The following is a 13,783-nucleotide window of genomic DNA, read 5'->3' on the forward strand; positions in this document are numbered from 1 at the left end:
TAACTACCATTAGGGGGAAAGGGAAGGGTTATTGCTTCCGTAAAGGCGACTACGATGGACTGAGACAGTATTTAAATTCTATACAGTGGGACCAACTGATGATGTTACCAACAGCAAATTCAAAATGGGAAGCATTCAAAGAACTTATCTTGGAAGCTACTAGGCTTTACATACCAACTAAGAAATATTGTTCAAGGTTTAGGCCAAAATGGATGTCAGATGAACTAATGAGGCATATGGCAGAGAAGAAAAATGCATGGGATACATACAAATTAACACATGACACAGAAGCCTATGATAGATACAAGTTGATATGCAAACAAGTTACAAAGGAGGTTAGGCAGGCGAAGGCAGATTACGAGAAATCCTTGGCAAGGGATGCAAAGAAAAACAGCAAAGAGTTCTTTACTTATGTAAACTCTAGAAGGAAGGGGATGAATCAGATTGGTCCACTTGATATTGATGGGTCAAGTGTTGATGATCCTGCTCAGGTAGCTAACAAACTAAATGAATATTTTGCATCGACATTCACACATGAGGAGTTATTCAGCGAGGGGAATGCCAGAGGTGTATTCAACTCTAGCAGTAAGCTACAGAATCTTGAAATAACTGGGAGTAAAGTGGAGGAGAAACTGTTGAAGATAGACACAAGAAAGGCACCCGGGGTGGATGGGATCTATCCAGTTATATTAAAGGAGGCAGCAAAGGAAGTAAGCAAACCCTTAGCCATAATTATGAGAGCTTCCTTGGACTCAGGGGAGGTACCCATAGACTGGAAATGTGCAAATGTGACCCCAATTCACAAAGGAGGATCAAAGGCTGACACAAGTAATTATAGACCTGTGAGCTTAACTTCTGTTCCAGGAAAATTAATGGAGGCACTGGTTAAAGAAGCACTGCAGGATCATTTAGACAAGACTTCAGTTATAGCTCAGACACAGCATGGTTTTGTTAAGGGGAAGTCTTGCCTGACCAACTTGATTGGATACTATGATGCAGTCACAAAAGAACTGGATGCAGGGAATAACTTTGATATTATATACTTGGATCTTAGAAAGGCTTTTGATACTGTTGCACATGGAAGACTGCTACACAAATTGGAGCAGTGTGACATTGGAGGCAAATTGCTGCTATGGATAAAGGGGTGGTTGAGGGGGAGAAGACAGAGAGTGGTAATCAATGGACACTGCTCATCGTGGACTGATGTTATTAGTGGAGTCCCTCAGGGTTCAGTGTTGGGTCCATTATTGTTTTCTGTATTTATAAATGATATTGATGATGGTATATCGGGCTTAATGTCCAAGTTTGCAGACGATACAAAGGTTGGCAGGGTTGTCAAGGACACTACTGACACTATGCTGCTGCTGCAACAGGATCTGGAAAGGTTGAGCAGATGGGCTGAGAGGTGGCAAATGAAGTTTAACATTGACAAATGTAAAGTACTACACATGGGAAACAGCAACCCCAGAGCAACGTATCAACTCTGTGGTACAACACTGACAGTGGTAGAGAATGAAAGAGACTTGGGGGTGGTTGTGCAGGCAGATATGAAGTTCTCTGAGCAGTGCAGACGGGCTGCAAGAGTAGCTCATGGAGTATTGTCAATGATATACAGGAATTTTTCCAGCAGGGATAAGGAGGTGATTATTCCATTGTATAAGGCGATGGTCAGGCCACACCTAGAGTACTGTATACAGGTCTGGAGGCCTCATTTCAAGAAGGATGTAGAGCTGCTGGAACGAGTACAGAGAAGGGCAACAAGATTAGTGAATGGAACAAAGGGGTGCTCTTACGAAGAAAGGCTTAAGTTTTGCAAATTACAGTGTCTGGAGACTAGGCACCAGCGAGGTGATCTGATAGAGGTGTATAAAGCCTTGAATGGTTTAAGCATGCTCAATGCTGATGGGATTCTTCCTCTAGCTCAGAAAAATCACCTGAGAGGGCATAAATTCAAATTGAAGAAAGACAGATGTAGGATAGACGTGCGGAAATTTGCCTTTAGCCAGCGCATGGTTGGTTGGTGGAACAGACTTCCATCCCTTGTGGTGGAGGTTGATAGCCTAAATAAGTTTAAGGCTCAGCTGGACAGGTATTTTGAACGAACAGAGGGGTGAAGTGGAAGTGGTTTTTTTTTTTTTTTTTTTTTTGGCTGATGCTGCATAAGCTTGCTTTCTTGCATCAAATGCCTCTACTAATGCTAATGCTAAGTTATTCCCTGCATCCAGTTCTTTTGTGACTGCATCATAGTATCCAATCAAGTTGGTCAGGCAAGACTTCCCCTTAACAAAACCATGCTGTGTCTGAGCTATAACTGAAGTCTTGTCTAAATGATCCTGCAGTGTTTCTTTAACCAGTGCCTCCATTAATTTTCCTGGAACAGAAGTTAAACTAACAGGTCTATAATTACTTGTGTCAGCCTTTGATCCTCCTTTGTGAATTGGGGTCACATTTGCACATTTCCAGTCTATGGGTACGTCCCCTGAGTCCAAGGAAGCTCTCATAATTATGGCTAAGGGTTTGCTTACTTCCTTTGCTGCCTCCTTTAATATAACTGGATAGATCCCATCCACCCCGGGTGCCTTTCTTGTGTTTATCTTCAACAGTTTCTCCTCCACTTTACTCCCAGTTATTTCAAGATTCTGTAGCTTACTGCTAGAGTTGAATACACCTCTGGCATTCCCCTTGCTGAATACCTCCTCATGTGTGAATGTCGATGCAAAATATTCATTTAGTTTGTTAGCTACCTGAGCAGGATCATCAACACTTGACCCATCAATATCAAGTGGACCAATCTGATTCATCCCCTTCCTTCTAGAGTTTACATAAGTAAAGAACTCTTTGCTGTTTTTCTTTGCATCCCTTGCCATGGATTTCTCGTAATCTGCCTTCGCCTGCCTAACCTCCTTTGTAACTTGGTTGCATATCAACTTGTATCTATCATAGGCTTCTGTGTCATGTGTTAATTTGTATGTATCCCATGCATTTTTCTTCTCTGCCATATGCCTCATTAGTTCATCTGACATCCATTTTGGCCTAAACCTTGAACAATATTTCTTAGTTGGTATGTAAAGCCTAGTAGATTCCAAGATAAGTTCTTTGAATGCTTCCCATTTTGAATTTGCTGTTGGTAACATCATCAGTTGGTCCCACTGTATAGAATTTAAATACTGTCTCAGTCCATCGTAGTCGCCTTTACGGAAGCAATAACCCTTCCCTTTACCCCTAATGGTAGTTACCTCTTTGAGTAAATCCCACTTCAACACACTGTGATCACTGCCACCTAGTGGTTCATTTATCTGCAGATTCTTAATGCATGAAGAATCACTGCTGATAATCAAATCAAGAGTATTACTCCCTCTAGTTGCCTCCCGAACATGCTGATGTAGAAAACAATCATCCAATAAATCCGCAAAAGCCCTGCTAGTGTGTGAGTAACCAGCCCCCAAAATCCAGTCAATATCTGGGAAATTAAAATCTCCCATTATAAGACACTCTGATTTACTGGCCCACTCTATTTCCCTGTACAGTTCCTTATTATACTCATCAGAGTCATTAGGCCTATAGCACACTCCTACTCTCAATTTTGATCTCCCAATGTTTATGTCACACCAAACTGACTCCACACTGCACTGTCCAGCGATGTCGACTGGCTTCACTTCCTTGGTTTTTATGTGTTTCTTAACTAATAGCATAACACCTCCCCCCTTCCTATCCCGTCTATCCTTTCTGTAGACGTTGTACTCCCCAAATTGCAGTTCCGCATCCCTTATATCTGTGTGACACCACGTCTCTGATATCCCAACAATATCTGCCTTCGATGTTTTGAGCAATACCTCAAATTCATCAAATTTATTTACTAAACTCCTAGCATTGGTGTACACGCAAGTATACCTGCACCTGTTTCTATTCTTAGCTACCCTAACACAACCCATGTGTTTACTTGTACCGCAATGGCTCCCAGCAGTCTCTGAAATACCATGCATCTTGTTTTTCAGGCTTCTGCTCATTCTAATAGAAGCAGTGCAAGAATCTCTTTCACCTCTGCCAGTGGCTACTGTCAATCTATTGGTCTTTGTCTCCCCCCAAGCTAGCAGTTTTCCGACCCACCTAACACTGCCTCGATAGCATCAGCAAATATTCTTGCACCCTTTCTATTTAAGTGTATCCCATCCCTGTAGAAGCAATCTCTCCTGTTAACAAGTACAGTCCAGGCTGAAAAAATTTCTACCCCTTGAGCCTTGCACAATCTTTCCAGGGCCGAATTGATCGACAAGGCTCTCATCATATACTCCCTCCTATCGTGTCTGGGCAGAATTGCAGACACTTTCAAATTCAACCCTAATTCTCGGCTTTTGTTCAACAGTGACCTGTACTTGTTAAGTAATTCTGCCGGTCTCCTACTCTTAATATTATTAGTGCCAACGTGTACAACTATATCACCTTTTGTGCCCTTAAAAGATGATATTCGCTCTACAACGTCATCAACCTTTGCCCCTGGCAGACATACCCTGGTCCTGTTCCACCTATCTTTTTTACAAAGCATGTTTCCCGTTTCCCTGACAATAGTCACCAACAACTACTAGTTCCTTCGGGACCAGCGCATTCTGCCTTGGGGGTTGTCTCTGTGTCACGCGATGCCCAAGTGCAAGCTCTGGCGTTGATGTGGGCAGCTGAGAGCTTGATGGGCCCCTCAATTTAGTTTCTTCGAGGGCATCCACCCTCTCCTTCAAGCTCTCATATAGGCCCATAAGAACGCCGAGTTGTTGCCTGATATCGATACACTCCTTGCATCGCGCACACACAAAGACATCTCCCTTGGCAGTATCATGTCCCGTACCCGATTGCTCTGCAAACATCAAGCAAACAGTGCATTTTATAAGGCTGTGAGTCAGAGGACAACTGCCCCCCCCCTCAGTTCTGCTCTGAGCCACAGCACTTCCATTAGCTTGAGCCTTTTGCTTTGCTGCTCTGGTCTGAGTCATGATTCTATTAATTTATTAATTAATTATGTTATGTTATTAATTATATTACGTTTGTAATCTAAGTCGTTATATGTATTTATTTAAACGTACAATTTAACTGCTAACGAAGTTCAACTAACGCTATCTAGTACGGTATATAACCTACGGTATCACAATGGCGGGAAAGTTACTAACGGTAGCGGTAGTTACGAATACGTGGAAACCCTTACCGATACTTTAACAAGGCCGAGTAAAGAATAAATACACCAAATTAATCAAAAAATCACAAAATAATGTTATACTACTAAATTTAAATCAAAAGTTTTAGAAAAACAATAATTTCAAATCAATAAATAAGAAAAATCCACTTAGCGGCTTGGAACACGACCGTCACTAGTAGCCTCGTCAGCAGACTCTGATATTAAACAAAATCTCAAGAAAACTTGGAGAAATGCCAGAAGAGCAAGCAGGTTTCAGAAGGGGTAGAGAAACCAGAGATCAGATCTTAAGTCTACGACTGATTAATGAAAAAGTGAAAAGAATTCAATATTCCAGTTGTTTTATGTTTTATAGATTATGCAAAAGCATCTTTTTTTTTTTTTTTTTTTTGGTAGTTGTTGGCGCATCGGCTTCTGTGGCCATATTGCACCTCCCAAGGTTTTATGCAGCACTTTGATCCAAGCCCGAGGCGGGAATCGAACCCGCAACCTTTGGGTTGCCGGGCAGGTACTTTACCCACTCGGCTAGCCCGGTCGGCCGCAAAAGCATCTGATTGTGTTCAACATGAGGAACTTTGGGAAACGATGACTATTATGGGTTTCCCAATCCACATAGTTCAGCTGATTAAGCTACTGTACCAAGAACAGGATGTTTGTTTGTTTGTTAATTGGTTTTTAGGAGCATTAGCAACTAAGGCCATATTGCTCCAGGATATTGCAACGACAGATGGAACAAACTTCCATCTGTTGTTGTGGAAGTTGATAGGTTGAATAAATTTAAGGAGGAACTGGACAGGCATTTGGAGGGAATGGTGGGATTTTTTTTTTGGCTGATGCTGCATAAGCTCATACACATGCTTTCTTGCATCACATGCCACTACTATATATGCGGTGGTCATTCCCTGACCTTTCCGCATCCTCTGTATTTGGTGGTGACAGGCTTGAACCCCAGTCTAATCAAGAAGCGTGTGCTACGCACTGCTGCTCCTTCCCACCTGGCTACAGAGGCACCTCCAGGAACAGGAAGGAACTGTGAGAATGAATATGGGAAACTCGGACTTTTTCACAATAGATAATGATGTCAGGCAGGGCTATATTTTGTCACCTCATCTTTTTAATCTTTATACCGAAGCTATCATGTGCGAAGCTTTGGAAGATTTAGGGACTGGCATCAAAATTGAAGGACTGAAGATAAACAACCTTCGTTATGGAGATGTTACTGTGCTAATGTGTAATTCTAAGGATCATCTTAAAGAAATTCTGAGGAGAGTATGTGAAGCAAGTAAGAAAAAAAGGATTGTTTCTGAATGTGTGCAAAACTAAAATTATGGTGATTGGTGATAATCTCGGTTCCAGTAAAGTGAAGTTAATGGGAAAGATATGAAAGAAGTTGACAAATTTGATTACTTAGGGTAATAATAAATAAAAATAGTGACATATATATTTAAACATTAATATCTGTCTATATATATATATATATATATATATGTCTGTCTGTATATATGGTGTATCACGAGCTACAATGGTTCTACACTATACCGACCTACATATATACCTCACCTTCGAGGTACATTTTACTATCATATATATATATATATATATTATGTGAGGTAAAAGTTAGGCAAAAGTAATAAAAATAAATAAATATGGCTATGTAGCTATCATTAGAGGCAGCAAATGCACATCCTCCACATGATGCCTAATTATATCTGATAATTAAAATAAATATGATATTTAAAATAAAAACATCAGCCAGTAGCACGGCAATAATGCAGAGCGAAACGAAACGCAAAATAATAAAATAAACAAACAGGGAAGGGAAAATAGAGATAATAGGACAAAAAGGTAGTCGATAATCCCCTGTATAATTTAGTCAATTAAGTCATTAAACCCAATTAATAAAAAATGTAAATTTAAAATAATGCCAATTATAAATAATTTAGCGGTACCCCCCTCGAAGGTACCAGTTCCAAAAGACGTGAAATATCACCAAAAAAGGGTTAAAGAAACTACCAAAAAATTAAAATATCAAAATGATAGACTGCCCATCATGCCCCAATATCGACAGAGGACCACGAGGCCAATAATGGTCATGGAATCGCTGCATTTCAATCGTCATACAAATCATCGCAAAGGCAGAAATATCGAAGAACCAAACCACTCCTCCATTCTCCGATAGATAAACCAATGCAGAGGATTTGCATGGCGGTGGTCCTTATGCAGCAAAAAATAAATATCATATTTATTTTAATTATCAGATATATATATATATATATATATTTTTTTTTTAATTAAATAAAATAAAACATAAGCCAGTAGTATGGCAAAAACTGTACAGCGAAAATTAACATAAAAATAACCAAATAAACGAACGAACGGAAAAGAAGAATAAAAGTTAGACATAAATAATAGCCCAGAAACCCCTATATAATTTCGAACTTTAAATCCAATTAACATGACGTATATAAAATTTAGAATAATGCCAATTACATATTAATTTAGCGGTACCCCCCCCCAGAGGTACCAGTTCCAAAAGATGTGAAATATCACCAAAAAAGGGGGTTGAAGGAACTACTAAAAGATAACAAAATCAGAATAAATTAAAATAAAATAGACTGACCATCATGCCCCATATCGACAGAGGACCACGAGGCCAATAATGGTCATGGAATCGCTGCATTTCAATCGCTATACAAATCGTCGCAATGGTGAAAAGATCGAAGTACCAAATCACCCTTCCTCCTCCGATCGATCCCCCAATGCAGAGGATTTGCACAGTGGTGGTCCTTATGCAGCGAAAAATAAATTATAGAACAGACAGCACTTATTGTGAGTAAGGGAGCTGTTCCATACTGTAATCAAATTTGTGATTTTTTGTCACAGTAGTCATAGAATCGTATAGTTTATAGATTTTGCATACAGGGCCTCTTGATGAATAATACAATGTAAGGGAAGGTACTTTCCCTTAAAAGTCCAATAAAACCAGTCACAACCATGACTTTTGCACCATCAGTAAATTTGGAGTGGACAGTGTCTCTCCTACCTCCCTCCCTGGGTTGGCTGATGGGCAGGGAGCCATTTATGCCCCCCCTGCCTATTCAAGCAGACAACGTGCCATGGCTACTTAGCCATTGTGTAGGACAGAGCACCAAACAGGTACTCCAATATAGTGATCCCTTTCCCTACGAACTTTCACTCCTACAACCTGGGTTGGTTGTTCTCACACCCCTTCCTAGGTGGGGCCCTCCCCCCCTTCATCTGGTGGGCTACCCCTCTGCCAACTATCACCTTCCACTTCCACTGCAGGATGTCCCCCATTCAATCAAGTGGGCACTTTCACTACTGACCCCCCCTTCTCTCTACCACTTTAAACCCGTCCCACTTCTTATCTACCCACTATTCCCTTCTAAGGTGTTTTTTTTTTATTATTTAATTATTTAATTTGGAGGAGAAAGTGTTAGCAACAAATGACCAAGGATAAGTTATAGAAAGGAGGACTTCAAATAATAATGAACACAATCTATACATGCAACTGATAGAGAAAAAAAGGGTTTAGAAAACAATTAAAATAAATAAATAATAAAAGCTTTTATGAGGCCAGAAATAATATATATATATATATATATATATATATATATATATAATATTCAAGCAGTCACTGACTAAAAGGAGAATAGTGGGATGAAAATGTGAAAAGTTCCCTGTTTGTAGCATATTTGCATGGTACCCCTTTTAACTGTTATTTTTCATTACATTCAAAATTTTCACCATTTGTTCATTCTTTCAATATCATAATATTTCAGTTTATATTTTGGTTGTCGAAGATAATTTTTTATATTTAAGATTTAAAATAAAATTAAGAGAACCTGCCAGCGGTGCTCTCCATGGCTATTTACATCCATACTCATGTTTTAGTTCATTTTTATTTTACATTTCTGCTGGTCAGGAAAGTGTTTACTCATAGTGTGTCATAGCATGTTTGTTTGTTATTTGGTTTTTAGGAGCATTAGCAACTAAGGCCATATTCCTCTGGGATATGCGGTGGTCATTCTCTGACCTTTCCGCATCCTCCGTATTTGGTGGTGACGGGCTCGAACCCCGGTCTAATCAAGAAGTGTGTGCTATGCATTGCTGCTCCTTCCCACCTGGCTACGGAGGCGCCTGTGTGTCATAGCATAGGGGCTAAAGCTGCTCATAGTCAGACATTCCTGGGTTGAGGGTTTATTCAAAAACTACGTTCTTCCTTCAGTTTCTAAAGTGCCATGTAACTTTCCCTGAAGAGATGAGATGTTGGCAGCCAAATCTTCTACATTTTCTCACACACATATATATATATATATAAAATTTTATTTTAAAGCTTTCCTTATTTCTTCAACCACTTCATTCATTTTATATAACAGCAGACATTTATTTTCTTAAAATTTCATTATTAATTTCACATTTCCAAACCCCTCTCTCTGTTCAGTCGTTGGCTGCTAGAAAATTATATGTATCATATTCCCAATCTCAAAAAGGCATTTATTAACATATGCTTAGGTTTAAAAACTTCTGATACCATTCCACATGGTAAATAGAAGAACCTTGGACAGCATCCAGCGGTCAATAATTCTGACAATCACACGAGCTGTCTCCACAGTCAGCACGCACGCACTCCAGATTCTGGCCGGAGTCCTCCCACTGGACTTGGAAATCATCAGATGCGCCCTGACATATAATATGGCAAAAGAAATACCATGCACTATCCTGAACTTCACGTTGGATTTCGCCAACAACAGGAAACTTGAAAAAACCAGACTTCTCGACCACCTCCGACAGGAATGGCAGGATCGGTGGACAGAATCCACTAAAGGTGAAATCACCAAGAAGTTCCTCCCTAGCGTTAACAGAGTCTTTCCAAAACCCCCGAGTTGGTTTCAACCAGGGCTCGGGCCATTTAATGCAAAACTATCTAGCTTCCGAATCACTGAGGATCCCCGTTGCCTCTGTGGCCACGAGGAGACATGGCAACATCTCATGTATGACTGCGACCAGTATGAGGACCTGCGATGCAGGCTCACCACTGCTATCACCTACTTCCCGCAGAACATGGAACACCATCTTCTTGACTCGGAACAAGAATACAAAGCCCTTACCATTTTTGCACAGAAACTCTTTGCTAGAAGGCGAGCACTTATAGCAAACCACCATGCACAGCACCCAGAAGCTGATGATGAATCCCAAAACCAGGACTAGAGAAAACCAGAATACACAAGAAAACTGTACCAAATAACCCACGAACATGACCATCATTTAGCCTTGTTCACGAGGGAACTGACAACCAGGAAGACCTACGTCTGAACCAGAGACAACCTGACACAGGACTTCATTCATGTATGACCCTGCGACTGGGATCTGACTCCCACATTGAAAAAGAACACCAAAGAAGATCCGGTTCAGATTGCTTGGACCAGCACGTGCTCACAACTGTCAATGCCTGATGGCGATCAGTACCGGGCTCCCTTGCCTGGTACCTTTACTCCCTTTCCCCTGGTGGGGAGGAGGAGACAGTCTTGTCTCCTCCCACCTCTGCCAACCCTGATTCTTTCCTGGTGGGGCTTGGGCCTGCCTCACTGAAAATCCCGGGGTTGTCTTCTCTATCGTCCCCATACTTCTGTCTTTTCCCCCCAGCCTTCAGTCTCCCACCCTACTCTACCTAATACGCCAGCGTATAACCCCACACAAACTGCAAAAACTTAACTTCGTCCAAATTAAATCACATACACCTCAATTGGCTTTTCTAATTCCAGCGCTCACCCCTACCGAGTTTTTTTTTTTTTTTTTTTTTTTGGGCCCTAGCCACTGAAATCTCAGGAAACTAGGTGGCAGGGCCTGCCAGAGTAAAATTTCATTCTGTGTACCTGGTCTGCATCCACGAGGCCAAGTGTGGACAACGTTGGGCCTCAGTAGGGGTCCAGCGGCTAAACGGCCAGATGAACAACGATACACAACACTACACATATACAAAATCCACACACTTTTAAATCTCTGGCCTTCCCAGTGAACTGGTACACCTACAATTAAAGCAACGCGGAGATGGGAGAAATCCCTGGTGCCGTTAGACATCAATACACTTTACACTTACACTCCACATGAAAGACTACATAATTGGTGCAGCATTAGAGGCAAGAAACTGCTTTGGATAAAGGGATGGTTGGGTAAGAAACAACACAGGGTGGTTATCAATTGCACTGCTTTTTTTTTTTACACTAATATTATTAGTGAAACCTTCCTCCACTATTCAAGTACTGCCCATTGTTTTCAATATTTATTAATGATATCAGATTTAATGTCTAGGTTTGCATATGATAAAAAGATTGATAGGGTGGTTAATGTCTGTAATGAGGGTATGTTACTGCAACAAGATATAGAAAAAGTATGCAGCTGGACTATGAAGTGGCAATTAAAGCTTAAAATTGAGAAATGCAAGTTACTGCATATGGGTAACAGTGATCCCAGGATAACATACCAACTGTGAAGCACCACACTCAAAAGACTTGAGAACAAAAAGACTTGGAGACAATATTTTCTGAGGCAGCCCCAGGACACCTCAGAGGGTTCTTTTCAATGATATGTACAGGAATTTCGCCAACAGGGATAAGAAGGTAATTATATGCTGAATAAGGCAATGGTAAGACCACATCTTGAACAAGCACTCTATAAAGGTCTGGAAGCCTCATTTTAGAAAGAAGCAAAATTAGTGAGGTGAATTAAAAGGGTATTCTTACAAAGAAACTAGACACTTTCAAGGAGATCTAATGCAGTTGTTTAATGCTTTGAATGGATTGAGGATAAATGCTGTGGGTTCCTTACTCTGAGCTCAGACAACGCATATATAAGGGACAAAAATTTAAAATCAGGAAAGACAACTGCAGGATAGATGTACTTTAATTTGCTTTCAGCCTGAGGGTAGTTGATTATTGGAACTTCGAACTTGTGATTTGTAAGTTGCTATTTTAAACAAGTTTAAGGAGAAAATAGATAAATTATTAAAGGGGACAGACATGTGATGCGAGAAGTGATTTTTTTTTTTTTTTTTTTTATTGTTATTATTTTTTGGCAGATGTTGTATAAGCTTGCTTCCTTGAATCATTTGCCAATACTAATCACAAACAAAATTTATCAGAGGAGAAAAATAAAACTATGAACTACAATACTGAAAATGTACAAAGATTAAGCAAAGAAAATAAGGTGTATATATTTTAAATGACTGTCTCAGATTAAAATCCCGTTTACTTATGTTTTAATCCTTCTTGCACAATTTTGAATAGGGGCTAAATCTACCATGTTAAAAGCAGAAGCTTTTAATAAGGTAGAGTACATTGTTAAAATGTTAAACAATGTATACAATCGAGAAATTCAAGTGGAGTGCTTAACATACAGATGATCACACAGTTTTCTCTGGAAAAGTTAAATGGGGAAACAGAAGTATTATAAATTAGAAATACATTCTTACACACAATAAGTATTCAGATAATTATTAATGGCATACTATCATATCAATTAACAGATTTGTCTATTTGGATTTTTTTTTTTTTTTTTTTCATATTAAATAAAAAAATTATTATAGAAAATACAGTTTCAATATTAGAATGCCTTCAATTACTCACTAATTCTTTTCCATCCATTGCATCTACCCACAATTTTCTGTCTGCATCGGAGAGTGCCTGGAATGTGTATACACCTGGTCGATCTTCCATAATGATATCAAAACAAAATCTCCTTTCAATATTATCTGATGACCGCCTAAAGCAGAACAGAACAAACAATATATATCACAATAATTTAAATCAGGTCTATATTATGTATCCCACCCCAATGCTCAAAAAGCAGAATTATGAGAAACACAAAAAATAAACTTCATGATCAATCTAATTTTTAACTGTTAACCATAACAAAGCATCAAAAAAAGAAGTTCAGTTTCATATATTGGGGTAAATATATATTATGCCAAGTAGAATATATACATTTTGAAAAGGGAATATTGTGAAACAGAAAATATATAGTGTAAAAAGAATAGGTGGAATAGGACCACAGTATGTCAGCCAAGGGTAAAAGGTGAACACGTAGAAAAGATATTATGTTTTAAGAGCAAAAAAAGGTGATATTGCTGTACACATTCACACTAATGAATAGAAGATCTCATGACTTACTTGACAAGCACAGGGCGATGTTGAGAAAAGGTTGCAAGTTACGGTTAAATTTCAAAGTGTCTGCAATTCTGCCCACACAAGATACAAGGGAGTATGTGATGAGAGAGTGGAGAGTGGTAATCAATTCAGCCCTGGAGAAGACACTGAAAGGTTCACGAGGAAGAATTTTTCCCATTATGGTCTGTGCTTGTTAACAGGAGAGAGTGCTTCTACAGGAATGAGGGTACACTTAAACAGAAAGGCTAAGAATATTTGTTGATGCTATCGAGGCAAGGTGGGTCGAAAAACTGCTAACTTGAGGGGCAGACACAGACTAATAGATTAAAAATAGCCGCAGGCAGAAGTGAAAGTGATTCTTGTGCTGCATCTACTGAAATACATATAGCATCTCCAAAAGTATGGTACCTATGATTTC

General features: G+C 39.6%; 1 protein-coding gene across 3 annotated transcripts in view; it reads right to left on the minus strand.

Moving 5' to 3' along the window:
- Positions 1 to 13,783, minus strand: part of Graf (GTPase regulator associated with FAK) — a 537,792-nt gene that overhangs the window by 213,937 nt on the left and 310,072 nt on the right. For all 3 annotated transcript variants that reach the window (XM_090379073.1, XM_090379075.1, XM_090379076.1), the window contains one exon: positions 12,826 to 12,961. In XM_090379073.1, the coding sequence (XP_090235199.1) occupies positions 12,826 to 12,961 (136 nt within the window). The remainder of the gene's footprint in view (positions 1 to 12,825; positions 12,962 to 13,783) is intronic.

This window comes from Mastigoproctus giganteus, chromosome 8 (assembly GCF_048544385.1).
Source record: "Mastigoproctus giganteus isolate SK-2022 chromosome 8, ASM4854438v1, whole genome shotgun sequence".
In the NCBI taxonomy this organism is placed as follows: Eukaryota; Metazoa; Arthropoda; class Arachnida; order Uropygi; family Thelyphonidae; genus Mastigoproctus; species Mastigoproctus giganteus.